Source organism: Papio anubis, chromosome 16, assembly GCF_008728515.1.
Source record: "Papio anubis isolate 15944 chromosome 16, Panubis1.0, whole genome shotgun sequence".
Lineage (NCBI taxonomy): Eukaryota > Metazoa > Chordata > Mammalia > Primates > Cercopithecidae > Papio > Papio anubis.
Genome location: NC_044991.1, coordinates 33287071 through 33314182, shown reverse-complemented (window position 1 = coordinate 33314182; position 27112 = coordinate 33287071). Strand labels below are relative to the sequence as shown.

The 27112-nt window shown below is 39.3% G+C and overlaps 1 protein-coding gene across 1 annotated transcript; it reads left to right on the top strand.

Moving 5' to 3' along the window:
• The first annotated feature begins 12412 nt into the window (after positions 1 to 12412).
• Positions 12413 to 16495, top strand: CST9L (cystatin 9 like). The gene is made up of 3 exons (XM_003905166.3): positions 12413 to 12950; positions 15140 to 15253; positions 16190 to 16495. The coding sequence occupies exons 1-3, from the start codon at positions 12711 to 12713 to the stop codon at positions 16277 to 16279; spliced, it is 444 nt and encodes a 147-aa protein (XP_003905215.2). The 5' UTR covers positions 12413 to 12710; the 3' UTR covers positions 16280 to 16495.
• The last annotated feature ends 10617 nt before the right edge of the window (positions 16496 to 27112 follow it).

Here is a 27112-nt window from a genome sequence, read left to right as displayed (position 1 = left end):
GTCTTTTAAAAATGACACCAGAAAAAGACTGTGCCTAAACCCCACTGGAAATGACCACACCAAGTTCCTCTCAGTATCCACACTTCAGCAAAACTTAAGGGCCTTGAGCCTTGGGTCCACATTTCTCATCTCAAAAGGTCCCCTTCAGACTCTTGTAACTGCACATCCATTGACGATTCCAAGGTGAAACTGCCCAGAAGCAGATGACATTCTAGGCATAGATAGCTTTCCCAAGATCATGAATCAAGACTTCTCTTAATGTCATCATAAAATAATTGTTCCTTTCTCTCTTTTCCCTGTGCATTCTTTTTGTTTATGAGTGGCAGAATAATGCTATGATCAAGATCTCCCAATCAATAGCTTCAGGGGTACAGGTGATATTTGGTTACATGAGTAAGTTCTTTAGTGGTAATTTGTGAGATATTGGTGTACCCATCACCTGAGCAGTAAACACTGCACCATATTTTCAGTATTTTACCCCTCATCTCCCCTCACTCTTCCCCCCAAGTCCCAAAAGTCCATTGTATCATTCTTATGCCTTTGTGTCCTCATAGCTGAGCTCCCACATATCTGTGAGAACATAAGGTGTTTGGTTTTCCATTCCTGAATTACTTCACTTAGAATAAACAGTCTCCAGTCTCATCCAGGTCACTGCAAATGCTGCTAATTCATTCTTTTTAATGGGTGAGTAGTATTCTATTGTACCCCAATAACTTATGGAAAATTAAAAATATATATAAATAAAAAATAAAAAGAACTTAAGAGCTCATAGAGCTTTCAAATTAACCCAATCAGACAAGGACAAACAAAACAAATTTAAATAACGAGACTTCAAGAAATTTTGGATTATATTATATAAATGGCCAAACCTAAAAACTGTTGGTGTTCCTGAAAAGAAGGAGAAATCTAAAAGTCTAGAAAACTTATTTGAGAGAATATGTAAAAAAAAAAACTTACCTGCCCTTGCTAGAGATCTAGACATCCAAATACAAGAAGATAAAAATAACACCTGAAAAAATCTTCACAAAAATATTATCACCTAGGCACATAGTCATTAGGTTGTCTAAAGTCAAGATGAAGGAAATAATCTTAAGAACTGTGAGACAAAAGCATCAGGTAACTTATAAAGGAAAACCTATCAGATTAACAGTAGATTTCTCAGCAGAAACCTTACATGCCAGAAGGCATTGGGGTTCTATCTTTAGCCTCCTGAAACAAAATAATTGTTATAGGGTGAACTAGAGGATCTCTAAAATCATATAGGAATTTAAGTTTGGCATGACCTCTCCGACATTCAGCTATGATTCTTGCTGAAGAATCCAATAATTGTCAGCCAAGAATTTTGTATCCATTAAAACTAAGCTTCATAAATGAAGGAGAAATAAAATCTTTTTTGGATAAACAAATGCTGAGAGAATTTGCCACTACCAAGTCAGTACTACAAGAAATGCTAAAAGGTGTTCTAAATCTTGAAACAAAAACTTGAAATACACCATAATAGAACCCCCTTATAGCATAAATCTCATACAGCCTATAAAGCAATAACAGAATTAAAAAATCAAGGTACTTAGGCAATAACTATCATAATGAATAGAACAAGACCTCACATCTCAAAACTAACATTGAATGTAAATGAACTAAATGTTCCACTTAAAGAATACAGAATAGCAGAATGAATAAAAATCCACCAACCAAGTACCTGCTGTCTTCAAGAGACTCACCTAATATGTAAGGACTCAAACATACTTAAAGTAAAGCAGTGGAAGAAGGTATTACATGCAAATGAAAACCAAAAGCAAGCAGGAATGATTATTCTTATACCAAGCAAAACAGACTTGAAAGCAAGAATAGTGAAAAAATGCAAAGAAGGACATTATATAATGATAAAAGGATTAATCCAACAGGAAAATATCACAATCCTAAATATATATGCATCTAACACTGGAGTTCCTGAATTATTTAATAATTACCACTAGATCTAAGAAATGAGATAGACAGAAACACAGTAACAGTGGGGAACTTCAGTACTCCACTGACAGCACTAGACAGGTCATCAAACCAGAAAGTCAACAAAGAAAAAAGTGGGCTTAAACTATCCCCTACAACAAATGAACTTAACAGATATTAACTCCAACCAACAACTCCAGAATATACATTCTCTTCATCAACACATGGAACATTCTCCAAGATAGACCATATGATAGGTCACAAAACAAGTCTTAATAAATTTAGGAAAATCAAAATTATATCAAGTGATCTCAGATCACAGAGGAGTATAACTAGAAATTAAATCCAAAAGAAACTCTCAAAACTATATGGAATATATCAAAAATATATGGAAATTAAATAATCTGCTCTTCAATGATCTTTAGGTAAACACTGAAATCAAGATGGAAATTTTAAAACTCTTTGAACTGAATGATAATGGTGACACAGCTTATCAAAACCTCTGGGATATGGCAAAAGTGGTGCTAAGAGGAATGTTCATACCATTACATGCCTACATCAAAAAGTCTGAAAGAGCACAAATAAACAATCTAAGGTCACACCTCAAGGAACTAGAGAAACAAGAACAAACCAAACCCAAACCCAGAAGAAGAAAATAAATAACAAAGATCAGAGCAGAACTAAATGAAAATTAAACACAAAATATAAAAGATAAATGATGCAAAAAGCTGCTTCTTTGAAAAGATAAACAAAATTGATAAGCCATTAACAACATTAACCAAGAAAAGATGAGAAGATCAAATAAGCTCAATTAGAAATGAAATGAGAGCTATTACAACCACTACTACAGAAACACAAAAGATCATTCAAGGCTAATATGAACACCTTTATGCACACAAACTAGAAAATCTAGAGGGGATGAATAAATTCCTGGAAATATACAATCCTCCTAGATTAAATCAGGAAGAAATGGAAACTTTGAACAGACCAATAACAAGTAGTGAGATTGAAACAGTAATAAAAATAATTGCCAATGAAAAAAAAATCAGGACCAGATGGATTCACAGCTGAATTCCATCAGACATTCAAATAACTGTTACCAATCTTATGGAAACTATTCCAAAAGAAAGAGAAAGTGGGAATCCTTCCTAAATCATTCTGTAAAGCCAGTATCACCCTAACACCAAAACCAAGAAAGGACATAACAAAAAAAGAAAACTACAGACCAATATCTCTGATGAACATAGTTGCAAAAATCCTCAACAAAGTACTAGCTAACCAAATCCAATGGTGTATCAAAAAGATAATACCCATAATAAGTGGGTTACCACTCCTTAGTTCCATATTTATGCTATGAGGAGGATCTCTAGGTGAAAGATCTCTACAAGGAAATACCAGGGATGCAGTGATGACTTAACATACACAATTCAATAAGTGTGATATGGTACATCACATAAACAGAATTACAAATGAAAATCATATGATCATCTCAATAGATGCAGAAAAACATTTGACAAAATCCAGCATCATTTTATGATGAAAGCCCTCAGCACGATTGGCCAAGAAGAGACAAGGTAATAAGAGCCATCTATCACAAACCCACAGCCAACATTATGATGAATGGGGAAAAGTTGAGAAATGCTTCCCCAGTTCTCAGGGGGAGCATTTCTCCTGAGAACTGGAACAAGACAAGGATGCCCCCTTACATCACTTCGATTTGACATAGTACTGGAAGTCCTAGCCAAAGCAATCAGACAAGAGAAACAAATAAAGGGCATCCAAATTGGTAAAGAGGAAGTCAAACTGTTGCTATTCACTGATTATGTGATTGTGTACCTGGAAAACCCTAAAGATTCATCTAAAAACCCCTAGATCTGATAAATGAATTTGTTAAAGTTCTAGGATATAAAATCATTGTACACAAATCAGTAGCATTGCTATACACCAAGAAAGACCAAGTTTAGAATCAAACTCAATCCCTTTTACAACAGTTGCACAAATAAAATAAAATATAAAAGAAAAGAAAATATTTAGGAGTATACCCAGCCAAGGAGATGAAAGATCTCTGCAAGAAAAAATACAAAACATGGCCGGCGCGGTGGCTCACGCTTGTAATCCCAGCACTTTGGGAGGCCGAGGCAGGTGGATCACCTGAGGTCGGGAGTTCAAGACCAGCCTTACCAACATGGAGAAACCCCGTCTCTACTAAAAATACAAAATTAGCCAGGGTGGTGGCACATGCCTGTAATCCCAGCTACTCGGGAGGCTGAGGCAGAAGAATCGCTTGAACCCGGGAGGCGGAGGTTGCGGTGAGCCGAGATCGTGCCATTGCACTCCAGCCTGGGCAAAAAGAGTGAAACTCTGTCTCGAAAAAAAAAAAAAGAAAAGAAAAGAAAAAATACAAAACACTACTGAAAGAAATCATTGATGACACAAACAAATGGAAACATATCCCATGCTCATGGAAGGGTAGAATCAATATTATGAAATGATCATACTGCCAAAAGCAATATACAGGTTCAATGTAATTCCCACCAAAATACCATCATCATTCTTCACAGGACTAGAAAAATATCCTAATATTCATATGGAACCAAAAAAGAGGCCACATAGCCAAGGCAAGCCTAAGCAAAAAGAACAAATCTGGAGGCATCACATTACCAACTTCAAGTTATACCACAAGGCTGTAGTTACCAAAATGGCATGGTACTGGTATAAAAATAGGCACATAGACCAATGGAAGTGAATAGTGAACTCAGAAATAAAGCCAATACTTACAGCCGACTGATTTTTGACAAAGCATACAAAATATATGTAGAGGAAGTACACCGTATACAGGAAGTGGTGCTGTGATAATTTGCAAGCCACATGTAGAAGAATGAAACAGGATCCTCATCCCTCACCTTATACAAAAATCAACTCTAGATAGATCAAAGACTTAAATCTAAGACTTGAAACCATAAAAATCCTAGAAGATAACATTGGAAAGATTCTTCTAGACATTGGCTTAGGCAAAGAGTTCATGACCAAGAATCCAAACACAAATACAACTAAAACAAAAATAAATAGATGGGACCTAATTAAACTAAATTAAACTAACAAGCTTCTGCACAGCAAAAGAAATAATTAGCAGAATAAACAGAAAACCCACAGACTGGGTGAAAATATTCCCAAACTACACATCTGATAAAGAACTAATATCCAGAATCTATGAGGAACTCAAACAAATCAGTAAGAGAAAAGCAAATAACCCCATCAAAAAGTGGTCAAAGGACATGAATAGACAATTCTCTAAAGAAGACATACAAATGGTCAACAAATACATGAAAAAATGCTCAATATGACTAATTATCAGAGAAACGCAAATCAAAACTACAATATGATACCACCTTACATCTGCAAGAATGGGCAAAATTAAAAAATAAAAAAGTAGATGTTGGCAAGGATGCGGTGTAAAGGGACAACCTTTACACTGCTGGTTAGAATGTAAACTAGTACAACCACTATGAAAAACAGTATGAAGATTTTGTAAAGAGCTAAAAGTAGAACTACCATTTGATCCAGCAATTCCACTACTGAGTATCAGCATAGAGGAAAGGAAGTCATTATCTGAAATAGAGACTTGCACATGCATGTTTGTAGCAGCACAATTCACAGTTGCAAAAATATCTAAGAAGTATAAATGCCCATGAAGCAATTAGTGGAAACAGAAAATGCAGCATATATATACCATGAAAGACTACCCAGCCATAAAAAAGAATGAAATAATGGCATTTGCAGCAACCTGGATAAACTTGAAGACCATTATTCTAAGCTAAGTGACTCAGAAATGGAAAAGCAAGTATTATATGTTCTCATTTATAAGTGGGAGCTAAGCTATGACGATGCAAAGGCATAAGAAGGATGAAACGGACTTTGGGAAATTGGGGGAAGGGTAGGAGGGGGATGAGGGATAAAAGACTACATATTGGGTACAGGGTGCACTGCTTGGGTGATGGGTACAACAACGTTTCAGAAATCACCAATAAAGAACTTACCCATGTAAACCAAAAACCACCAGTTCCCCAAAAACTATTGAAATAAAATTTTAAAAACAAACAAACAAGAAATAATAACAGACATTTTTCCAAATCTAGGGAAAAATATAAATATCCAGGAATAAGAAGGTCAGATCACCACACAGATTTGACCCAAATGAGGCATCTCAAAGCATATAATAACCAAACACTCAAAAGTCAAGGACAAAGAGAGGATCCTAGAAACAACAAAATAAAAGAAGAAAGAAAAATAAAAAAGCGTAAAGCACCTCCAATTTGTCTGGCAACAGACTTCTCAGCAAAAACCATACAGGCCAGGAGGAAGTAGCATTACATATTCAAAGGGCTGAAGGGAAATAACTGCCAAATAAAAATACTGAAATCAGCAAATATTTCCTTCAAATATGAAGAAGAGATAAAGTATTTCCCATACAAACAAAAGTTGAGAAAACTCATAACCATTAGACCCATCTTAAAAGAAATGCTAATTGATTTTTTTGATCTGAAGAGAAAGAATGATAACATGCAAAAAGAAAGCTATTGGAGGTATAAAACTCACTGATAAAAGTAAGTATATAGACAAATTCAGAGTATTTTAATACTGCAATTGTGGTGAGTAATCCACTCATATATCTGGTATGAAAAAAAAAAGACAAATCTACCAAAACTAATTACAGCCACCTGTTAAGAGATAGGCAATAAAAAAGATATGAATTAAGACCACAAAAAGTCAAAATGGGGGAGTTATGGAGTTAAATTGTAGAGTTTTCAGTCTTTCCTTTGTTTCTTTTATTTTCTTTGTGATCAAAGTTAAGTTCTCATTTGTTTAAAGTAACTTATTTTACGTATAAGAAAATTTTTTGGAAGCCTCAAGGTAACCACAAAGCAGAAAACTATAACATATACACTAAGAATAAAAAGCAACAAATAAAAAGATACTACCAGAGGAAATCACTTAACCACAAGTGAATACAGTAAGAAGGAACAAAAGAGAACAATTACAAACCAACCAAAAACAAGTAATAAATTGGCAGCAGTAAGTCCTTACCTATCGATAATAACATTAAACATAAGTGGACTAAATTACTCAATTAAAAGATATACAGTGGCTGAACAGATAAAGGATAAAGACCCAACTATACGTTGCCTGCAAGAAACTCATTTCACCTGTAAGAACACAGTCTGAAAGTGAAGGGATGGAAAAAGATCTTCCACACAAATGGAAACAATAAAAAGAGCAGAAGTAGCTAAACTTATACAAGACAAAATATATTTTAAGTCAAAGACTGTGAAAAAGAGAAAAAGGAGCTTCCTATATAAAGATAAAGGGGTGAATTCAACAAAAGGAATAACATCTATAAATATCTATGCTTCCAACATTGGAGATCCCAAGCATATAATGCAAACATTAATAGACACAAAGCCCCAGAAATAGATGACAATAAAATAACAGTAGAGAACTTTAATACCCCTTTCAGTGATTGAAAGATGAGCCAGACAAAATCAACAGAAACATTCAAAGGTAAAAGACACTCTAGAGTTCCAAATAGACCTAATTGATATTTAGAGAATATTTAATCCAACTGCTACAGAATACACATTCTTCTCATCAGCACATGAAACATTCTCCAGGATAGGCCATATGTTAGGCCACAGTAAAAAAACTAACAAATTTCAAAATGTTGATATCATATCAAATGCCTTTTCTGCTACAATGGAATAAAACTAGAAATCAATAACAAGAGGAATCTTGGAAATTATACAAACACATGTAAGTTAAGCAACATTCCTAAATGATCATTGGTCAATGAAGAAATTAATAGAGAAGTTTAAAAATTTCTTAAATGAAAATGGAAACACAACATATCAAAATCTACAGCTAAGGGAGTTCTAAGAGGCAGGTTTATAGCAATAGATGCCTATACAAAAAATGTAGTCATATTTCAAATATTTCAACCTAATAATGCAGCTCAAGAAATTAGAAAAGCAGAAACAAACCAAATCCAAAATTAGTAAAAGGAAGGAAGTAACAAATATCAAAATTGAGAATTTAAAAAATATAAAAGATTAACAAAACAATAAGTTATTCTTTTGAAAAGATAAAATCAACAAACCTTTATCTAGAGTCAGGAAAAAAGAAGACTCAAATAAATATAATCAAAAACAAAAACAGAGACATAACAACTGATAATATATAAATATAAAGGATCATTAGAGACTATTATGAACAAATATACAGCAAAAAATAAGGAAAACCTAAGGGAAGTGAATACATTCCTGGATACATATAACATACCAAGAAGAATCAAGAAAAAATAGAAAACCTAAACAGATCAACAACAAGTAATAAGATCAAAGCAGTACTAAAAAGTCTCCCATCAAAGAAAGCCTAGGGCCTGAGAGCTTCACTGCTAAATTCTACCAAACATGTAAAGAAGTATTATCAATTCTATTCAAACTATTTCAGAAAATAAAAAAGAACAGAATACTTCCAAACTATTTCCACAAAGACAACATTACTCTGATACCAAAACCTGTTAAGGGCACAATAAGAACAACAAAATCCTACAGGCTAATACCCCTAGTGAACACAGGAGCAAAAAATCCTCAACAAAGTACTAGCAAATGAAAATACAACAACACATAAAAAAGATCATTCACCATGACTAAATGGGATCCACTCCAGGGATGCATGGATGGGTCAACATATGCAAATTAGTAAATATGACATATTACATTAACAAAATCAAAGACAAAAACCATATGGTCATTTCAATAGATGCTGAAAAAGCATTAGACAAAATTCTACATCTTTTCATGATAAAAGCTCTCAACACAACAAGCTTAAAGGAACATACCTCAAAACGAAGGCCAAAATAAAGGCTGTGGGTTTGTTATATACTGTTTCTTTCCTTTAATATCTGGAACAAGACTTCCACCGCTTTTATTCAATGTAGTACTCAAAGTCCTGACCAGAGCAATTAGGCAAGAGAAAGAAATAATGGGCATCCACATTGGAAAGGAAGATTCAAATTCTCCTTGTTCACAGATGACATGTTATGATATTTAGGAAAAGCTAAAGATGCCATCAAAAAACTGTTAGAACTGCTAAATGAATTCAGTTAAGTTGAAAACACAAAATCAACATACAAAGATCGGTAGCACTGACATATACCAACAACAAACTGAAAAGGAAATCAAGAATGCAATCAAATTTACAATAGCTACAAAAATATAAAATAATTTGAAATAAATTTACCTCAAGAAGTAAAAGATGTCTACAAAAAACTATAAAGCATTAATGAAATAAATGGAAGAGGAAATTAAAAAATGGAAAGATATTTATGCTCATAAATTGGAAAAATTAATGTTGTTAAAATGTCAATACTAACCAAAGCTATCTACAATTTCAATGCAATCCTTATTCAAAATATCAATGACATTCTTTACAGAAAAGGACAGAAATATCTGAAAGTATCTACAGTGCCACAAAATACCTCAAATAGCCAGGGCAATCCTTAGCAAAAATAACAAGGCAGGGGACATCAAAATATACCTGTCTTCAAATTGTAGTACAATACTACAGTAACCAAACAGCATGGCACTGGCATAAAAACAGACACATAGACCAATGGAATAGAATAGAGAACCCAAAAATAAATCCACATGTTCACAGCCAACTCATTTTCAACAAAGATGCCAAGAAAACCCATTGGAAAAGGAACAGTGTCTTCAATAAATGTTGTTGGAAAAGCTGGATAATCATATGCAGAAAAGTGAAGCTAGACCCCTACCTCTCACTATATATATTAAAACAAACACAAAAATTGATGGAACGCTTAAATTTAAGCCTTGAAACTATGAAACTTCTAGAAGAAAGCATTGGGAAAACATTTCAGGACACTGGTGTGGGCAAAGACTTTTTGGGTAAGAATTCAAAAGCATAGCCAACAAAAACAAAAATAAACAAACAGGATTACATCAAGCTAAAAAGCCAATGCACCACAAAGAAGACTGAATGGGACTTACTTTCCTGTCCCTTTGTATGCCTTATAATTTTTTTGGAAAACTGGTCATTTAAATGTTAAATTGTGGCAACTCCAGGAGTCTGAGTCTGCTTTCTTCTTAAGATTTGTTGCTGCTTACTATGGACTGTAGCTGTGTCTTTGTGTAGTGACTTTTCTAAACTATTTCTGTGAAGAGTGTGTTACTTGTCAATGTGGTGAAAGTCACTAAACAACTGTGACAACAACACCCTTCCACAACTAGCCCACTCGGTGTGTGTATTGGGGCACACCTTCAATGCATAGGCCACTCACACCTTGGTCCTGGTCATGGATTTTTGCTTGCACTGAGGTTGAAAGTCAGGCAGAGAGGCAAGCTCGGGGCCACCTGAGGTCTTTCTTGACCTGTCTCTTGTTTTTGAAAAGACCAAAGGCACATCTATGAGCTATAACTGTGTCAACTTACACCATTATTTTTGTTGTCATTATGTCGTTTTCCAATCTCAGATTTTAGGGAACCCACGAGAAGGTTTCATTCCTGTGTAACTGATGCAGTGGTAAGGAATCCTCTAGTGCTGGCTTCTGCTTCACAATTATAAGCAAGACTTTGCCAAGTGAAAAAGAAAGTGTGAATCTTGTGTTATGCATCCCTTGACTTGTGAGTTGTATTTGAAAATCTTTCTCATGTGAAAATCTTTCACAACCCAGTAGAGCTCACAAATAATTTTCCAAATAGTTGTGTGGTTGAGCTGTTTGTTTGCCACGGTTAAATAAATATGAGGAGAATGGGTCAGCTGGGTGTGATCCAGACCAGTGACATTTCAACAACGCAATAGGGGCCAACATAGTGGCTCACGCCTGTAATCCCAGCACGTTATGAGGCTGAGGTGGGAGGATCACTTGAGGCCAGGAGAGTTCGAGACCAGCTTGGGCTACATGGCAAAACCCCATTTCTACTAAAAATACAAGGAATTAGCCAGATGTGGTGGAACGGGCCTGTAATCTCAGCTACTCGGGAGGCTGAGGCAGGAGAATCTCTTGAACCTGGGAGGCAGAGGTTGCAGCAGTGAGCCAAGATCACACCACCACACTCAAGCCTGGGCAACAGAGTGAGACTCCAAAATAAAATAAAATAAAATAAATGAATAAAAAATTTAAAAAAAAAATCAACGCAGTAGAGCCAGATTTCACCTGTGATCATTGCTAATCTGGACACAGGTTTCACCTACTCTGTGTCACCTGCTTCCTGGAGTCGAGGCAAAGGATTAAGATGCAGGTGTCATATGGCTTCTGGACAGCAGCTCCCCACCCACTAGCTACTATCGTCTATGTGTGATGAGTGGGGTCTCCTGTGAGGAGACACTCAAGACCACCCCAGTGTTGGATCAGGCAGCATGACTCTCTTCACCTGAAGCTTTCTTGACCTGGCCAGTGCTGTGCTAGTGTGGACAGATGCGGTGACGCTCTTCCAGGGCCTGGTCCTGCTATGCTCTGGGAACATGGTTTGGGAAACAGTCAGAGCAGGTTTTGTAGAATCAGTCTCCCTGACTTGGGATTGAACTTTCTATTCTGTTATCTGGCAACAATGCGAGGTTCTTGCCTATATCGCGCAGCCATAGTCTTCTCAGTCAAACTCAAAGCTCACTTTTGCATACTTCACCTGTCCTGCACTATTTAATGTTCATTCTTACAGCCACGAAATATTATTTCCTCTTTCAGATTAGTTATTGCCAGGAAATTGATTAAAAGTGACCACCTAGTATCACCCAAGTGCTGGCGAAATATCTCACTCTAGAACACCAAGAAGGATAATCAGATGGAGATAAAAATGATCAAGGGGCAGAAGAATGGTCCAACCTCTATGTCATTGAGACAGAAACATGTGATCTTCCAGGGAAGTGTTTAAAAATTTGGTCTAGAATGGTATTCCAGTCTGATAAGACATGAGTATGTGTGGTGGGGCTGCAGATGTAGGGCAGTGGGCCCTGTAGAAACCTTGGCTCTGGCTCAGCCGGAACCAGGGCTGACAAGGCTGAGAAATGCAAGCAGGGCTGGGCTGGGCATGACCAGGCTGGGGCCTCAGGACTTGGCTCTCTGTCTTTTCTGCCCTTTTCTCACAATACTCATTGTCCATCCCAGGTCAAAATGGTTGATAAAAATTGCCTTTTTTTTTTTTTTCATTTTTTCCCTTGGTTCGCAGAGTACAACTGCTGCGGTATTATACAACAAAAGAACAAACTGATATCTTAGTTATTTTTCTGAACAATGGAGATCCTCTCTTTGACTGGGTGAAGGAGGGGAGAGTGAGAGCCAAGATGTCCCCAGGTCTTAGCTCAGTTCGCTGTGGGAGGCGAAGACAGAATCATCCAAGGACACCAGCCTCCTGAGGACACCCAGAACCTGTGGGTTCTGAAGAAGCAGCTTTCAAAGCTAGTGGCAGAGGGTAGCTCCTCTCCTGCCTGTGGCTTGCACTGGCCTTGAGAGTATAGGGCAGAAGGATGGCACATGAGTGACTCCACATCCAGAGCTGCCTCCCTTTAATCCAGGATCCTGCCCTTCCTGTCCTGTAGGAGTGCCTGTTGGTCGCCAGTGTGGGGTGAGACAAGTTCGTCCCACAGGGCTGTCTGAGCAGATGAGATTAAGGCCTGGGTCTCTGTTCAGTTAACTCCTGTGGGCACAGGGGCTGGGAAGAGCAAAAGCAGGGGTGCCTACAGTCAGCACCATGCTGGGCCTGCCGTGGAGGGGAGCTCTGCCTTGGGTGCTGCTGCTGCTTCTCTTAGGCTTCCAGCTCCCGCTGATCCATGCCTGGCATTTCCACGAGCAAAGGGACTGTGACGAATACAATGTCATGGCTCGTTACCTCCCTGCCACAGTGGAGTTTGCCGTGCACACATTCAACCAACAGAGCAAGGACCATTATGCCTACAGACTGGTGCACATCTTGAATTCCTGGAAGGAGCAGGTTGGTGACCACATACCCTCCTGCCCTGGCATCTGGTATATGCTGCTCAGTGAAAATGGGAGTGGGGTGGGAGTGGAGGGTCTTATTGAAGAGTCTTGTTCACCAATTGTAGTCCATACTTAAGAAAATACAAGGTAATTTAGTTAATTTTTGATTTTGAAAACATCTAAGTTTAGAAATTTTTAATAATTTGATGCTAATCGACTCACGCAAAACATATTGTTTAATCTTCATCTTTTTATGACATTATTTAACTGAAGAATGACTCCAAATGAGGACTACCAAGACAATGAAGATACAGAATAAGGAAAAGGGCTGAACAGGAAATGTGAATAGAGAGAAATTGAGAAATATTTCCAAAAAATGTAATAAAAAGGAGACAATTTAAAAAATAAAAATTTAAAAAGAGAACAGTAAGGGTTCGGGAGCTATTGCTTATTAGAAACCCCTACCAGTCCCGAAAGACTTCTGGGTGGTCAGTTCCTCTTTGCTGATTTCCACCGTCTCTGGGCTCCTTGGTGTGTCTGCACTTAATAAACTGAAGGTTGTTTTACACTCTTCCTCAGACCACAGGTCTTAATCTTAAATGTTCTCGTTTTAATGAAGTCACTACAGAATGCAATCAGGAATGCACTGTTCATCTGTGCTGCAGGCATGAACAATGAAAATAGTCACCAAGAAGAGGACTTTTTTTTTTTTTTTTGAGATGGAGTCTAGCCCTGTCGCTAGGGCTGGAGTGCAGTGGCGCCATCTCTGCTCACTGCAAGATCCACCTCCCGGGTTCAAGTGATTCTCCTGCCTCAGCCTCCTGAATAGCTGGGATTACAGGCACCCGCTACATGCCCGGCTAATTTTTTGTATTTTTAGTAGAGACAGGGTTTCACTATGTTGGTCAGGCTGGTCTTGAATTCCTGACCTCGTGATCCACCCGCCTCGGCCTCCCAGAGTGCTGGGATTACAGGCATGAGCCACCGTGCCCAGCTAAGTAGAGGACTTCTAGTTGGGTGGAGAGGCAAAAATGCTCTTTCTCCCTCATTATTGAAACGCTGCAAGAAGAGCAAAAGGACCCCAACCCTGCACTGAGCTTAAGCCTCTGGAAAGACCCTGTGCAAGGCCCTGGCTGATTCTCTGACCCCAGCTTTCTGGGCTGGAGTCTGCCACATGGGTTCTTGGATGTGACAATTCTAGAGTCAGTTTTGGAGCTGGGGAAATGGACAGACAGGGAGAAAGGAGATTGAATGAAGTGAAACTGAATGGAGTGAGAAGAAGAGCAAGGTGCACTTTGCAATAGGGCAGATGTTGTCTCCTTTCCTTCTTCTCTTCTCTTCTCTCTTTTTTCTTTTCTTTTCTTTTTTCTTTTCTTTCTGAGATGGAGTCTCACACTGTCGACCAGGCTGGAGTGCAATTGTGCGATCTCAGCTCACTGCAACCTCTGCCTCCCGAGTTCAAAGGATTCTCCTGCCTCAGCCTCTCTCCTGAGTAGCTGGGATTACAGGCACCTGCTACCATGTCCAGTTAACTTTTGTATTTTTAGTAGAGATGGGGTTTCACCATGTTTGCCAGGCTGGTCACGAACTCCTGACCTCGTGATCCACCCACCCCCGGCTTCCAAAAGTGTTGAGATTACAGGTGTGAGCCACCACGCCCGATCCCAGATGGTGTTTCTTGAAGCCATTTTCCCAAGGATGTGTGCCTGTGTGTAGTGGGAGTGCTGGGTGGCATTCCTGCTTTTTTTTTTTTTTTTTTTTCTGGAGGTCAGGGAAGGTTTGACAACACGCTGTAGATGAGGCTCCCTCTGTCCCAGGGCTGAGGTTACCCTGAAAGCTCTTGGAGAGCCAACACCCTCCCCAGGGACATAGCACCATCCTCTGGAAATGCAGCTGCAGGTTCAGACACTGACTGAGAGTGAAGCTGGGGTCTCACCATGGGAGACTGGGAAGTGCATCAGGAAACAGGGATACATTCATGGGTTATGACTCAGCCTATGTCTGCCCTGGGGCCACCATGCCCATCCACTTTTTGCTCTTAACTCCTCAATCTAAGGAAGATCTCCTGACTCCAGGCCCATGGACGAGCTCCCTAATGGAGAAGAGTGTTGGGACTTCTCCCACACAAATGACATCTTCACCAGCAGCTACTTAGGGGCAACAAGGAGGGCGTGATCACATTAATCTCTCTGTGTGCAATAGGTGGAGTCCAAGACCGTACTCTCAATGGAGCTACTGCTGGGGAGAACCAGGTGTGGGAAGTTTGAAGATGACATTGACAACTGCCCTTTTCAAGAGAGCCCAGAGCTGAACGATGTAAGAAAAGACACCAGCTTCCCTCCTGGGCACTGCTGTGGATACCATATGGGGTGTGGTGTGGGCACGGGTGCAGCTGACAAAGAGACTTAGAGGAGTGAGTCCATAGCAGCCTCTACCAGGTTGCCCGGCTCGTGCCTTAGTGGGGAGCGCAGACAGGCAGGCAGCCAGGGGTCCACTTGCAGGCTCCTGGCCAGTCTGAGTTTTCTGACTCTGCCCTGTCACACCACTACAGCTGCCTGCATCCAGGGCACACTGGCCTTCAGAATCCTCTTTCCCCCTGGGGTCCCAGTCTCTTGGGTCCAGTAAGAAGCTGTCCCCTCTCTGCTCTTCCTCCCCTGCCTTCTGGAAGAACCTGGGATCTGACATCACCTCTGTCTGTGGATGCAGTTCTCAGGGTGTCCCTACCCTCCCCTAGACCCAAAAGTGGTGGAGGCTGAGAAGGAGCCCCACTACCCTCCTCCCAGGCCTGGCCAGGGCCCTTCTGAGCTGCAGCACCTGCTCTAGGGGACAAGCTCCAAGTAAAGCCTGCTCTGGGAAAACTTTCCATGCTTAATCAACTCCTTATTGTGATATTAACAAATGGGTAGCTAATTGCTTAAATCTGGTAAGCCCACTGGGGACAACACATTCTCCTGATGTTTTAGGTGCAGGGATCACACCAGGACAGCCCGGTTTCCCCTGAGGGCCACTGCTAGGAGGGACACATGGCACGACTGCCCTCCTTGGTCAGAAGAGAGCTGCAGTTCAGCTCAAACCTCCAGAACAGCCTCCAGGACTCAGGCTTGGGGCAGCACCTGATGGCCAGAGCCCCTGTCTTCCCACTGCTTGACCTGGGAAAGGGCAATGTGGAGAGGAAGCCATTGTTCAGAGCTTGAGGCAGGAGCTTCCTGAGCCTCCCTGACCCATTGTCCCCTCCTGTGCTTGTTCTCTCAGACTTTCACCTGCTTCTTCACCATCAGCACCAGACCCTGGAGGACATACTTCAGCCTCCTGAACAAGACCTGCTTGGAGGGATTCCACTAAGTGAAACCTACTCACAGGCCTGGCCATGTGCTGCTCCCACATGCCGTGGATATCAGCACTTCTCTTCTGACGACTCTTCAGTGGCTGTACAGCTTTGTACTTGTTTGTTATCCTATTTTGCATGTGTTTGAGATCTTAGACCAGCATTTTAGAAAATACACACATCTTGAGCCTAATCATGTAGTATAGATCATTAAACATCAGCATGCTAAGAAACTTTGTGTGCTATAGTTCTTGATAAAAGGGGCTGGGTGTTCGATGGAGTTATTCTCAGCAGGGCAAACAAGTACGATCTGGGTAGGTGGACTCCTGAGCCAGCTCCAGGTGGCACAAGTGATACATCTGAACTACTGTCTCAGGGCTCACAGCCAATAACCCATGTGGCCAGAGGTGCAATGACTCTCTCCTCTCAGGCACCTCATGTGCTTGGATGAGCTCAGACATGGCCTTGGGCTCCCTTGGTCTTGTGGCCTCTGTTCTTGAAGTGTGGCTCAATAACTTTCCTGATCCGTGGCACATTGGTGGGTGGAAGAAAGACTTCTAGGCTCACCCTCGTAAAATGGTCCTGACGCGTGAGGCAGCAGCAGCATCTTTGAAAAATCTCTTAGAAATGTTGAACCTCAGGGTCTACCCGCCTTTGGAAACTAAGTCTGCATTCTCGCAAATCCGCAGGGGTTCATGAACCTGGATAACAATATAAGAAACATGAAAGAGCAGCATCAAGTAGCATGGAAGTTATATAAGATATAAAGGTATAGGATTTGTTCAAGAAAGAAATCAAGACCAAGCTACTTTCCCCCAGAGGGGAGGGATTTTCCAGTACGGGATGTGCAGAGGCATGGGAGAGGTAGGAAGGGAGTGAGAGGACTTTGTACTTAGCAGAGGATTAACTAACTGCTTAACTTCTGAACCAGCCTAGGTAGACAGAAAACTTTCAGGAATACAGGAATTAAATTGCCTGCTTTTCAAGTTCAATTACATGGGACATTTTCACAATGTTTATTATAACAAAAATCCAAGGAGTGATGTCAACAAGATGGCAGAATAGAAACTTTCCACATTCATCCCTTCATGAATACCTCAATTTGAACCTACCTATAAATAAAATACCCTCACAGGAACTCATCAAACCAAGTGATAGATTGTGACACTTGGATAGCACAGAAATAAGAATAAAATATTGAAGCGAGCAGTAAGGAGAGTTTTACACAACCCACATCACCCTTCCTCTTACTCCAGGCTATATACTGTGAACAGAAATATCCCCCATGTGAAGGAAGGTCAGGGAGTATTGAACTTTGCCTCAGACTTCAACACTGCACCTACCACAGTAAAACCAGTGCCAGGAAGTCCCACAGTACCCCAATCTTCAGGCACGCACCATGGTCCAAGGCTACAGCCCCACCCCAACACAAAGACGGCTATTGTGGTCCCAGGTTTCAGGTCAATCCTAGCACTAGGCTAGCTCCTACAGATACAGGCTCCAGGCTGGCTCCTCAGAGTCAGTCTTCAGGTCTAACCCAGCACCCGTCCAGTTACTAAAACCCTTGACTTCAGGTCAGCACCAGAAGACAGAGCATACAAGCCTGCATATACTCAAGACCATCCCCTGTGATCCTGTGCTCCAGTAAACCCAAAGATCAGGACTATCTCAAAAGTTGCCACTGCCAGTCCAGCCTCTGCAAACCCAGGTTCTAGGATTTCCCTTGCACACCCAGTTTCCAGGCCTGCCCACACAGCCCCAGGACCCAGGCCTGTACCCACACATTCAGCCTTCAGGATGACCCCAGATCTGAACCCGGTCCTGTGCCCCAGGCTCCAAACCAGTCCTCATGAATCTAACCTCCAGACCAGCATGCACACATCCAGCCTCCAGTCTGGCTTCTGTAGCCCTATGCTCCAGACCAGACCTTGCAGACCCAGGTTCTAGGACTCCAATGCATTACACTGCCCCAGGACCCAGGCTGGTCCCCAGAGTGCCAGGCTCCAGTCCCAAGATCAAGACATGTTTCAGTGTATCCTGGGTCCAGAACCACACCAGTAGACTCCCGCACAAACTTTCCCTGTGGACCAAGGCTCAAGAACCACCCCTGTGGACTCAGTCTCCAGGACAGCCTCTGAAAACTGAGGACCCAGGCCTACAGCCATGGATGCTGGCTCTTGGATTTCTCCAGGGCTAGGCTAGAATCTATACATTCAGGCTCCAGTTCCATCACACACACCATGCCCATCCCAGTACCTGGCTGGACACTACAGACACAGACTCATGACTTCCTCTGTGCCAAGTCACCCTCTGTGGATCCAGAATTCAGGGTTGCCCAGTTAATTCAGGCTTGCTGGCCAACCACATGGAGAAAGTCTGTAGAACCATCAGTGCAGACCCAATCAACAGGTCAATCCTGGTGAACCCAGGCTGCAGGCCCAACCCTATAGAACCAACCACTGGGTGAGCCTGCCCGAGAACTCCAGCAACAAGCTTACCATGGACCATACCAGATGCCTGCCCAGAATTCTGGACAAGATGATTGGTGACGGGTTTTTCCTGTCAAAGTCAGTCTATATTTGTTGGAACAAGTGCCTACTTGAAATGCACAGTCACCAACACATGGCCATAAGGATTACAAACAATCAGGGAAACATGACACTACCATAAAAATAAAGCACCAGTAAGTTACCCTAAAAAACGGAGATTTACAAAAGTCTGACAAAACATTCAAAGTAATTATATTTCAATGTTCAGTGAGCTACAAGAGAATATCAAAATACACATAAAAATCAGTAAAAATGTACACAGACAAAATTATAAGATCAAAAAAGAGAGAAACCATAGAAAAGAACCACACAAATTCTGGAGCTAAAGACACAATTAACTAAACTGAAAAATTTCTTCAAATAACTTCAACAGTAGACTTGATAAACGAGAAGAAAGGATCAGTGAGATTAAGATCAGGTCATTTGAAATTACCCTGTGAGAGAAACAAAACAAAAAGCACAAAAAGAGTAAATAAATCCTACAGGAGTTATAGAAAACCATCAAGCAAACCACTGAATGCAATACAGGTGTCCCAGAGGAACACAGAAAAGGAAGAGGCAAGAATCTTCTTTAAGTAAATAATGGCAGAAAAATTTTCAAATCTGGAGCTAGAAATTAACATACAGATTCAGGAAGCCCAAATAACCCTAATAAATTAAATATAAAATGATTTTTACCAATGCATTATAATACAATTTTCAATTGCCAAAGGCAAAGAGAATTTTGAAAGCATCAAGAAAAAATCAACTTGTCACATACAAGAGAATCTTTATAAGATTATCCTCTGATTTCTCAGCAGAGACCTTAAAAGTCAGGACAAAGCTGAATGATACATTAAATAAACTGAAATAATTTTTTAAATTGGCAACCAATAATACTATACCCAACAAATCTGTCCTTCAGAAATGAAGAACAAGTAAGAATTTTCCCAGACAAATTAAACTGTGGAAGTTCATCACCACTAGACTTGCTTTAAAAGAAATGCTGGCCCAGCATGGTGGCTCACACCTGTAATCCCAGCATTTTGGGAGGGTGAGGTGGGTGGATAATGAGGTCAGCAGTTTGAGACCAGCCTGGCCAACATGGTACTGAAATACAAAAAAATTAGCCTACATGTTAGTGGGTGCCTGTAATCCCATCTACTCTGGAGGCTGAGGCAGGAGAATTCCTTGAACCCAGGAGGCAGAGGTGGAGGTTGCAGTGAGCCAAGATCTCACAAGAGTAAGACTCCATCTAAAAAAAAAAAAAAAAAAAAAGAGGTAAAAAACAGTCCTTTAGCTGAAAGAAAACAATTAATATATGAAAATAAAAATCTCCCTAGTGAAACTAAGTACATACTGAAATTCAGAATACTCTAATACTATAATGGTAACTTGCAAATCTCTTATATCTTTAGTATGAAGATTTTAGGACAAAACTGTTTCTCTTTGAAGTAATAGTAGCTACAATGACTTGTTATGGCAGTGGTCCCCAACCTTTTTGGCACCAGGGACCAGTTTCATAGGAGACAATTTCTCTGTGGACTGGGGGGTAGGGGGTAGGGGATGGTTTTGGTATGAAATTGCTCCACGCCAGGTCACCAGGCATTAGTTAGATTCTCATAAGGAGCATACAACCTAGATCCCTCTTATGTGCAGTTCACACTCCTATGAGAATCTAATGCCACTGCTGACCTGACAGAAGGCGAAGCTCAGGTGGTAATGCTTGCTCTGCCACTGCTCACCGCCTGCTGTGTAACCTGGTTCCTGAAAGGCCACAGACCCGTACCAGTTTGCAGCCCAGGGGTTGAGGACCCCTGTGTTAAGGGATATACACATTAAAAGATGTAAACTGTGACATCAAAATCATAAAATGCTAGGAGAAGAGCACAGAGTTTTTCAACGTAATTGAAGTTAAGTTATTATTGGCTCAACATAGCCTGTTACAGCTATAATATATTTTGTGTAAGCCTCATGGTAACGAAAACCAAAAACCTATAGTAAATAAAGAAAATATCGGAGGTAACAATTCAGGCTGAGTGTGGTAGCTCACGCCTGTAATCCCAGCACTTTGGGAGGCCGAGGCAGGTGGATGACAAGGTCAAGAGATCGAGATCATCCTGGCTAACATGGTGAAACCCCATCTCTATTAAAAACACAAAAAATCAGCTGGGCATGGTGGTGTGCACCTGTAGTCCCAGCTACTTGGGAGGCTGAGGCAGGAGAATGGCATGAACCCAGGAGGCGGAGCTTGCAGTGAGCCGAGATCATACCACTGCACTCTAGCCTGGGCAACAGAGTGAGACTCCATCTCAAAAAAAAAAAAAAAAAAAAAAAAAATCAAAGCATACTACTACATAAAATCATCTAATCATAAAGGAAGAAAACAAGAGAGGAAGAAAGAAAAAAATCTACATAACAGCCAGAAAACATTTATCAAAAGGGCAGTAGTAAGTCCTTACATATCAATAGTTACCTTGAATGTGAATAGTTTATAATCTTTAATCAAAAGACATGGAATGGTTGAATGGATAAACAAATAAAATCCATGCCTATGCTGCTTACAAGAGATTCATCTTACCTTACATGTATGAATAGGTGGAAAGAGATGAAAAAAGATATTCTATGCAAACAAATCAAAAGAGAACAGAGATACCTATACTGATAGCAGTTCAAATAAACTTTAAGTCAAAAATACTTAAATAACACAAAGAAGATCCTTATAATAAATTAATTGATTCATTAAGAGTATATAAGAATTATAAATGCAAATACACCAGGCATCTATCTGAGCACCTAAACATATAATTCAATAGTTAATAGAGTTAAAGGGAAAGGTAGATTGCAACACAATAAGAGTAGGGAACTTCAATATTCTACTTCCCACACTGAGCAGATTATCCAGACAGACAACAATAAGGAAACATTATACTTGAACTATTCCCTGGACCAAATGACCTCACAGGTATGTCCAGAACAGTCCAGCCACCAGAAGTGGAATATGCATTACTTTCAATTGCACAAACAACAATCTCCAGATACATTTTACATTACGCAAAGCAATTTTCAAATTTAAGAAGAGTGAAATCATTATCAAGTATCCTTTCTGAACACAATGGTATGAATCTACAAATCAATATGAGAAAGACTTTTTTAAATTTCCAAATAACGTGAAAATTTAAAGATGTGCTTCTGAATAATCAATGGGTAAATTAATAAATTAAAAGGAAAATTTGAAATTATCTTGAGACAAACAAAAATAAAAACACAACATACCAAAACTTACAGAATGCAGCAAAAAGTGGTTCTAAGATGGAAATTTATAGCAACAAATGTCTACATCAAATAAGAAAAAACCTCAAATAAACATCCTAATACTGCACCTCAAGATGCCAGAAAAAGAAAAACAAACTAAGCCCAGACTTAATAGCAGGAAGAAAATTATAAGATCAGAGAAGAAAGAAATAAAATAGAGACTAGGAAAATAATGGAAAGTATCAACAAAACAAACAATTGTTTTTTAAAAAAGATAAACAAAATTGACAAACCTTTAGCTAGACTAGGAAAAAAAGAGAAGAGTCAAATAAATATAATCAGAAAGGAAAAGCAAGATATTACAACTGATACCACAGAAATACAAAGGATCTTAAATGACTACTATGAACAATTATGTGCCAGCAAATTGTGTACAATAAAAAAAATGGATAAATTTCTGGAAACATACAACCTACCAAGCCTGATTCATGAAGAAATAAAAAATTCGAAGAGACCAAGAATGAGTAAAAGAATTTAATTAGTAATAAACATCTCCCTGTCAAAAAAAAGCCAGAAATTGGTGGCTTCATTGCTGAATTCTATCAAACATTTAAAGAAGTAATACCAATTCTTCTCAAAGTATTTCCCAAAACTGAAGAGAACACACTATTTACAACTTACTTTATTTTATAAGACTACCATTACTCTTATATGAAAGCCACAGGATGACAATATAAGAAAAGAGAATTACAAGCCAATATTCCCAGTGAGCACAGATGCAAAATTCTCCAATAAAATATTTGCGGAATGTCGAAATAAAGCAGCATGGTAAAAGGATGATTTACTTATAAATTAATTGGATTTATCCCTAAAATGCAAAGGATGGTTCAGCATATAGAAAAATCAAGTGTACCGTGGACACACCACATTAACAGAATGAAAAACAAAAACAAATGATCTGCTCACAGATTCAGTGACATGCATTCTCGGCCAATTCGATCCTTTCAAATTAAAACCCTCTCAAAAATTAGGGTATAAACCCTCAATGAACATAGCGCCCACCATTAACATTATGCAATAACAGTGAAATTAAATTTTTTCTCAGACGAAGACGGTGACACCACTCTACAATTCATTTAATATAGTGCATTGAAGTCACACCCATTGCAATAGCGCCAAGATAAAAGAAAAGTCACCCATATCAGAAAGGAAGAAGTTCAATAGTATCTGTTTAGAGATGACATTATCTTTTATATGGAAAATCCTAAAGACTCCACACAAAAAAACTGTTATAACTAATAAAAAAATTCAGTAAAGCTTCAGGATATAAAATCAACATACACAAACCAGTAGGCTTTCTATATGATAACAACAACCTATTTTACACAAAGTATGTACTATTTAGAAATAAATTTAACCAATAAAATGAAAGATCTGTAAACCAAAAACTATAAAACATTAATGAAAGAAACTGAAGAAGACACAAATAAATAAAAAGATATTATTTGTTCATGGATTGGGAGAATAAATATTGTTAAAATGACCATATGACCCAAGTGACTTATGGATTCAATGCAATAGCCATTAAAATTCTAATGATGCCTTTTACCTAAACAGAAAAAGCCATCCTAAATTTGTATGAGAACCAGAAAAGATGCTGAATAGCCAAATAAATCTTAAGAAAAAGAACAAAACTGGAAGCATCACTCTACCTGATTTCAAAATCTACTGCAAAGGTGGAGTAATCAAAACAGCATGAAACTGGCATAAAAACAGACTCATAGGCTGAAGGAAATGTTAGACAGCCCAGGCATAAATTTAAGCAACTATGGTCAATTGGTTTATGACAAAAATGCCAAGAACACACAGGGAGAAAAGGACAGTCCCTTCAGGAAACAATGTTGGGAAAACCGTCTATCCTTATGCAAAAAAAAAAAAAAAATAGACACTTATCTCACACTACCTACAAAAATCAGTTCAAAATGATCTTGCAGTTAAGTGTAAGACTCAAAACTGTAAAATTATTACAAGAAAACACAGAGGAAAGGCTTTATAACATTTTTTCTGGGCAACAATTTTTAGGATTGGACCATAGAAGTACATGCAACAATAGCAAAAGTGGAATTACATCAAATGAAAAAGCTTCTGCACAGGCAAGGAAACAATTAACACGGTGAAGAGACAACCTACGGAATGGAGGGAGAATGTTTACAAATGATTCGTCTGATAAGAAATGAATATTCAAAATACATAAGAAACTCAAACAACTCAATAGAGAGAAAACAAATAACCCAACTGAAGAATGGACAAAGAATATAAATACACATTTATCAAAAGTGGACACGAAAATGACCAACAAATATATGAAGAAATGCTCAGCATCACTCACCATAAGGGAAATATATTAATAAATCAAACCATGAGATGCCACTTCAAATATGTTAGAATGAATATTATCAAAAAGATGAGAGGTAAATGTTGGCAAAGGTTTGAAAAAAAGGAATTGTTGCACATTGTTGCTGGAAATGCAAGTTAATACAGCCATTATGGATAAAAGTATAGCTGTTACTCAAAAAATTAAATATAGAACTACTATATAATCCAGCAATCCCAATACTGGGTATGTATCCAAAGGAAATAAAATCAGTCTGTCAAAGAGATATCTGCACTTCCATGTTCATTGCAGCATTATTCACAATAACCTACACATAGAATCAACCTAAGTGTCCATCAATGGATGTATGGATAAAGAAAATGTGGTGCATATACAAGATCGAATATTATTGATCCTTTAAGAAAAAGGAAATTCTCTCATTCGTGAAATCATAGATGAACCTGGAGGCCATTATGTTAAGTAAAATAACTAGGCACAGGGAGACAAAAGCCACATTATCTTACATATATATGGACTCTTAAAAAGTAAGAATCATAGAAGCAGAGAGTAGAATGGTGGTTATCAGAGGCTGTAGGGATAGGGAAGGGAGAAACTGAGATTAGAGAGATGCTCATCAAAGAAAACAAAATTTCAGTTAGAAGATATAAATTTGAGAAAACTATTCTAAAAAATGATAATTATAATTAATACAATTTATTTTATACTAAAAAATTGTTAATAGATTAGATTTATTCTCACCACACACAAAAAATGATGAGTATGTGAAGTAATGCATATGTTAGTTATCTTGGTATAGCCATTCCACAAGGCACACATATTTTAAAACATTACATTCTATACTATATTTATGTGTTTCTGTGTGTATATGTTCATGTGTATATGCATATATATATCCAATTTTTATTTGGTAATTAAAATAACTAATTAAATTTAAAAATAAAAATCAAGAAGTTAAGAAAATTGAGTAATTCAACTTCTGAGAACTCTGTCTCCAAGGAAGAAACAATCAGTCATACATGCGAATACGTATAAATGACATGTTCAGCACAACAGTCTTCATAATAGCTAAAATCAGAAAACTTTAAACAGTCAATTCTGGGCATTGACTAAAATGTAAACGTGAGTCTCACAATTGTAGCTACTGGGAAGCCTCAGCTCTGAGGGGCCACTGTGGAGAGGGTCTGCTCACAGCTTTAAAGCAGACTCTTTCCTTTCCAGAGGTATCATCCTGGTGACTGACATCCGGGTCTAGAAATCCTTTATCTTTATCACCAGGCATGGTGTTCTGAACCCTTCCCTGATTCCGTTTGTCTCCCCAAAGCCACTGGCACTCACTTGTCACTTCTGGTTTGGTCTGTATCCACATCTCAAAGAAGGATTTTGAAACTGGACTACCCAAAGTATAGTCTAAGGACCAGAACCATGTCCATTCCCTGGGTACTGGTAGGAAATGAATATTCCTTGGCCTTGCCCAGACTTAGTGGGTCAGATTCCTGGGGGGATTGGAAGTGGAGGGGTAGATATTTGGTTTTTAACAAGTCTTCAGAGAATTCTTATCCTCTCTGAAGTGTACGTGTAGCTGCAGATAAATGCTGGAGGCATGTTTCACAGGGACAAAGCTTAAGTTTTGTCTCGAAAGAGTACATTATTCAGTTTTTTCAGAGCCCCATTTATTACTAGATTTGGAGGCTGTGAAAGCCTCCTTCTAGAACCCAGCATCTCCACACAGAAACTGTGGCCACCGAACTGCGAAGACTGTGGCCACTAAAAGGTACTGATTACCACCTAATGGATGCAGCTTGGCTATCCTTGGGATCTCATTCTGTCTATGTCTCTCCATCTCTTTTGCTATTTCTCCGTAACTCCACTCCCCTCTTCTACTGGCAAATTCCTACAAAATGGAAACTCAAAAGCCCAGTGTGGCACAAAGGTAATGGATGGACACTTCCCAAAAGAAGACATATAAACAGCCAATAAACATAAAAAAAAGTTCAACATTACTAGTCATCAGGGTAATCAAAACCACAATGAAGAGAGAAGCCAAGATGGCTGACTAGATGCAGCCAGAAGGAACATCTTCTACCAAGAGACTAGGACATTGGGAAGACTGGCAATCTTTGAGCAGATCTTCAGAAGGAAGGCATTGACAGTAGATGGAGGGAGGATGTAGATGCTGGGCTGAATGTTAAGGAAACTGTGAATGCTGAAAAAGACTGCCAATCACCCAGACTCCTTCCTGGCCCCCAGTGACTCATAGGGAAGGGGTGAGTTGAACAGGTGAGGAGTGGCCCACTCCCACCATGGGAGACCAGAATCCTAGCAGTGGGAAACCCCAAGACCCCCACAGACACTTGGCATGGCAGGGACTTGGCTGAGACAGTAGCTACTTAGAGAGGTGGCAGGGGCAGAAATTCAGCCTATGTGGATCTGAGAGAGCTTGGTATGGGAACATCTGTAGTGGAGCACAGCCAGGGGTGCTCATCCTCCAAAGCTAGTCATGCTCTTCTAGTAGACATTAGCCTTAAAGTGACTGTTAGACCTGGACAGAGCTGGATGGTCTTGTCCATGAGATGGGGCCAGTCCGGCCATGCATGCTTGCAGCTCTGATGCCCAACCAGAGTGCTTCCCTGGTGCTCTCATCATAGTTCCTTCACTGGTAGGCTGCACCTGAC

Excerpts from the sequence above, each read along its gene's own strand:
- CST9L (XM_003905166.3), top strand. The coding sequence starts at position 12,711 with ATGCTGGGCCTGCCGTGGAGGGGAGCTCTGCCTTGGGTGCTGCTGCTG. Across the intron at positions 12,951-15,139 it reads TGAATTCCTGGAAGGAGCAG|GTGGAGTCCAAGACCGTACT; the intron begins GTTGGTGACCAC and ends TGTGTGCAATAG. Across the intron at positions 15,254-16,189 it reads AGAGCCCAGAGCTGAACGAT|ACTTTCACCTGCTTCTTCAC; the intron begins GTAAGAAAAGAC and ends TTGTTCTCTCAG.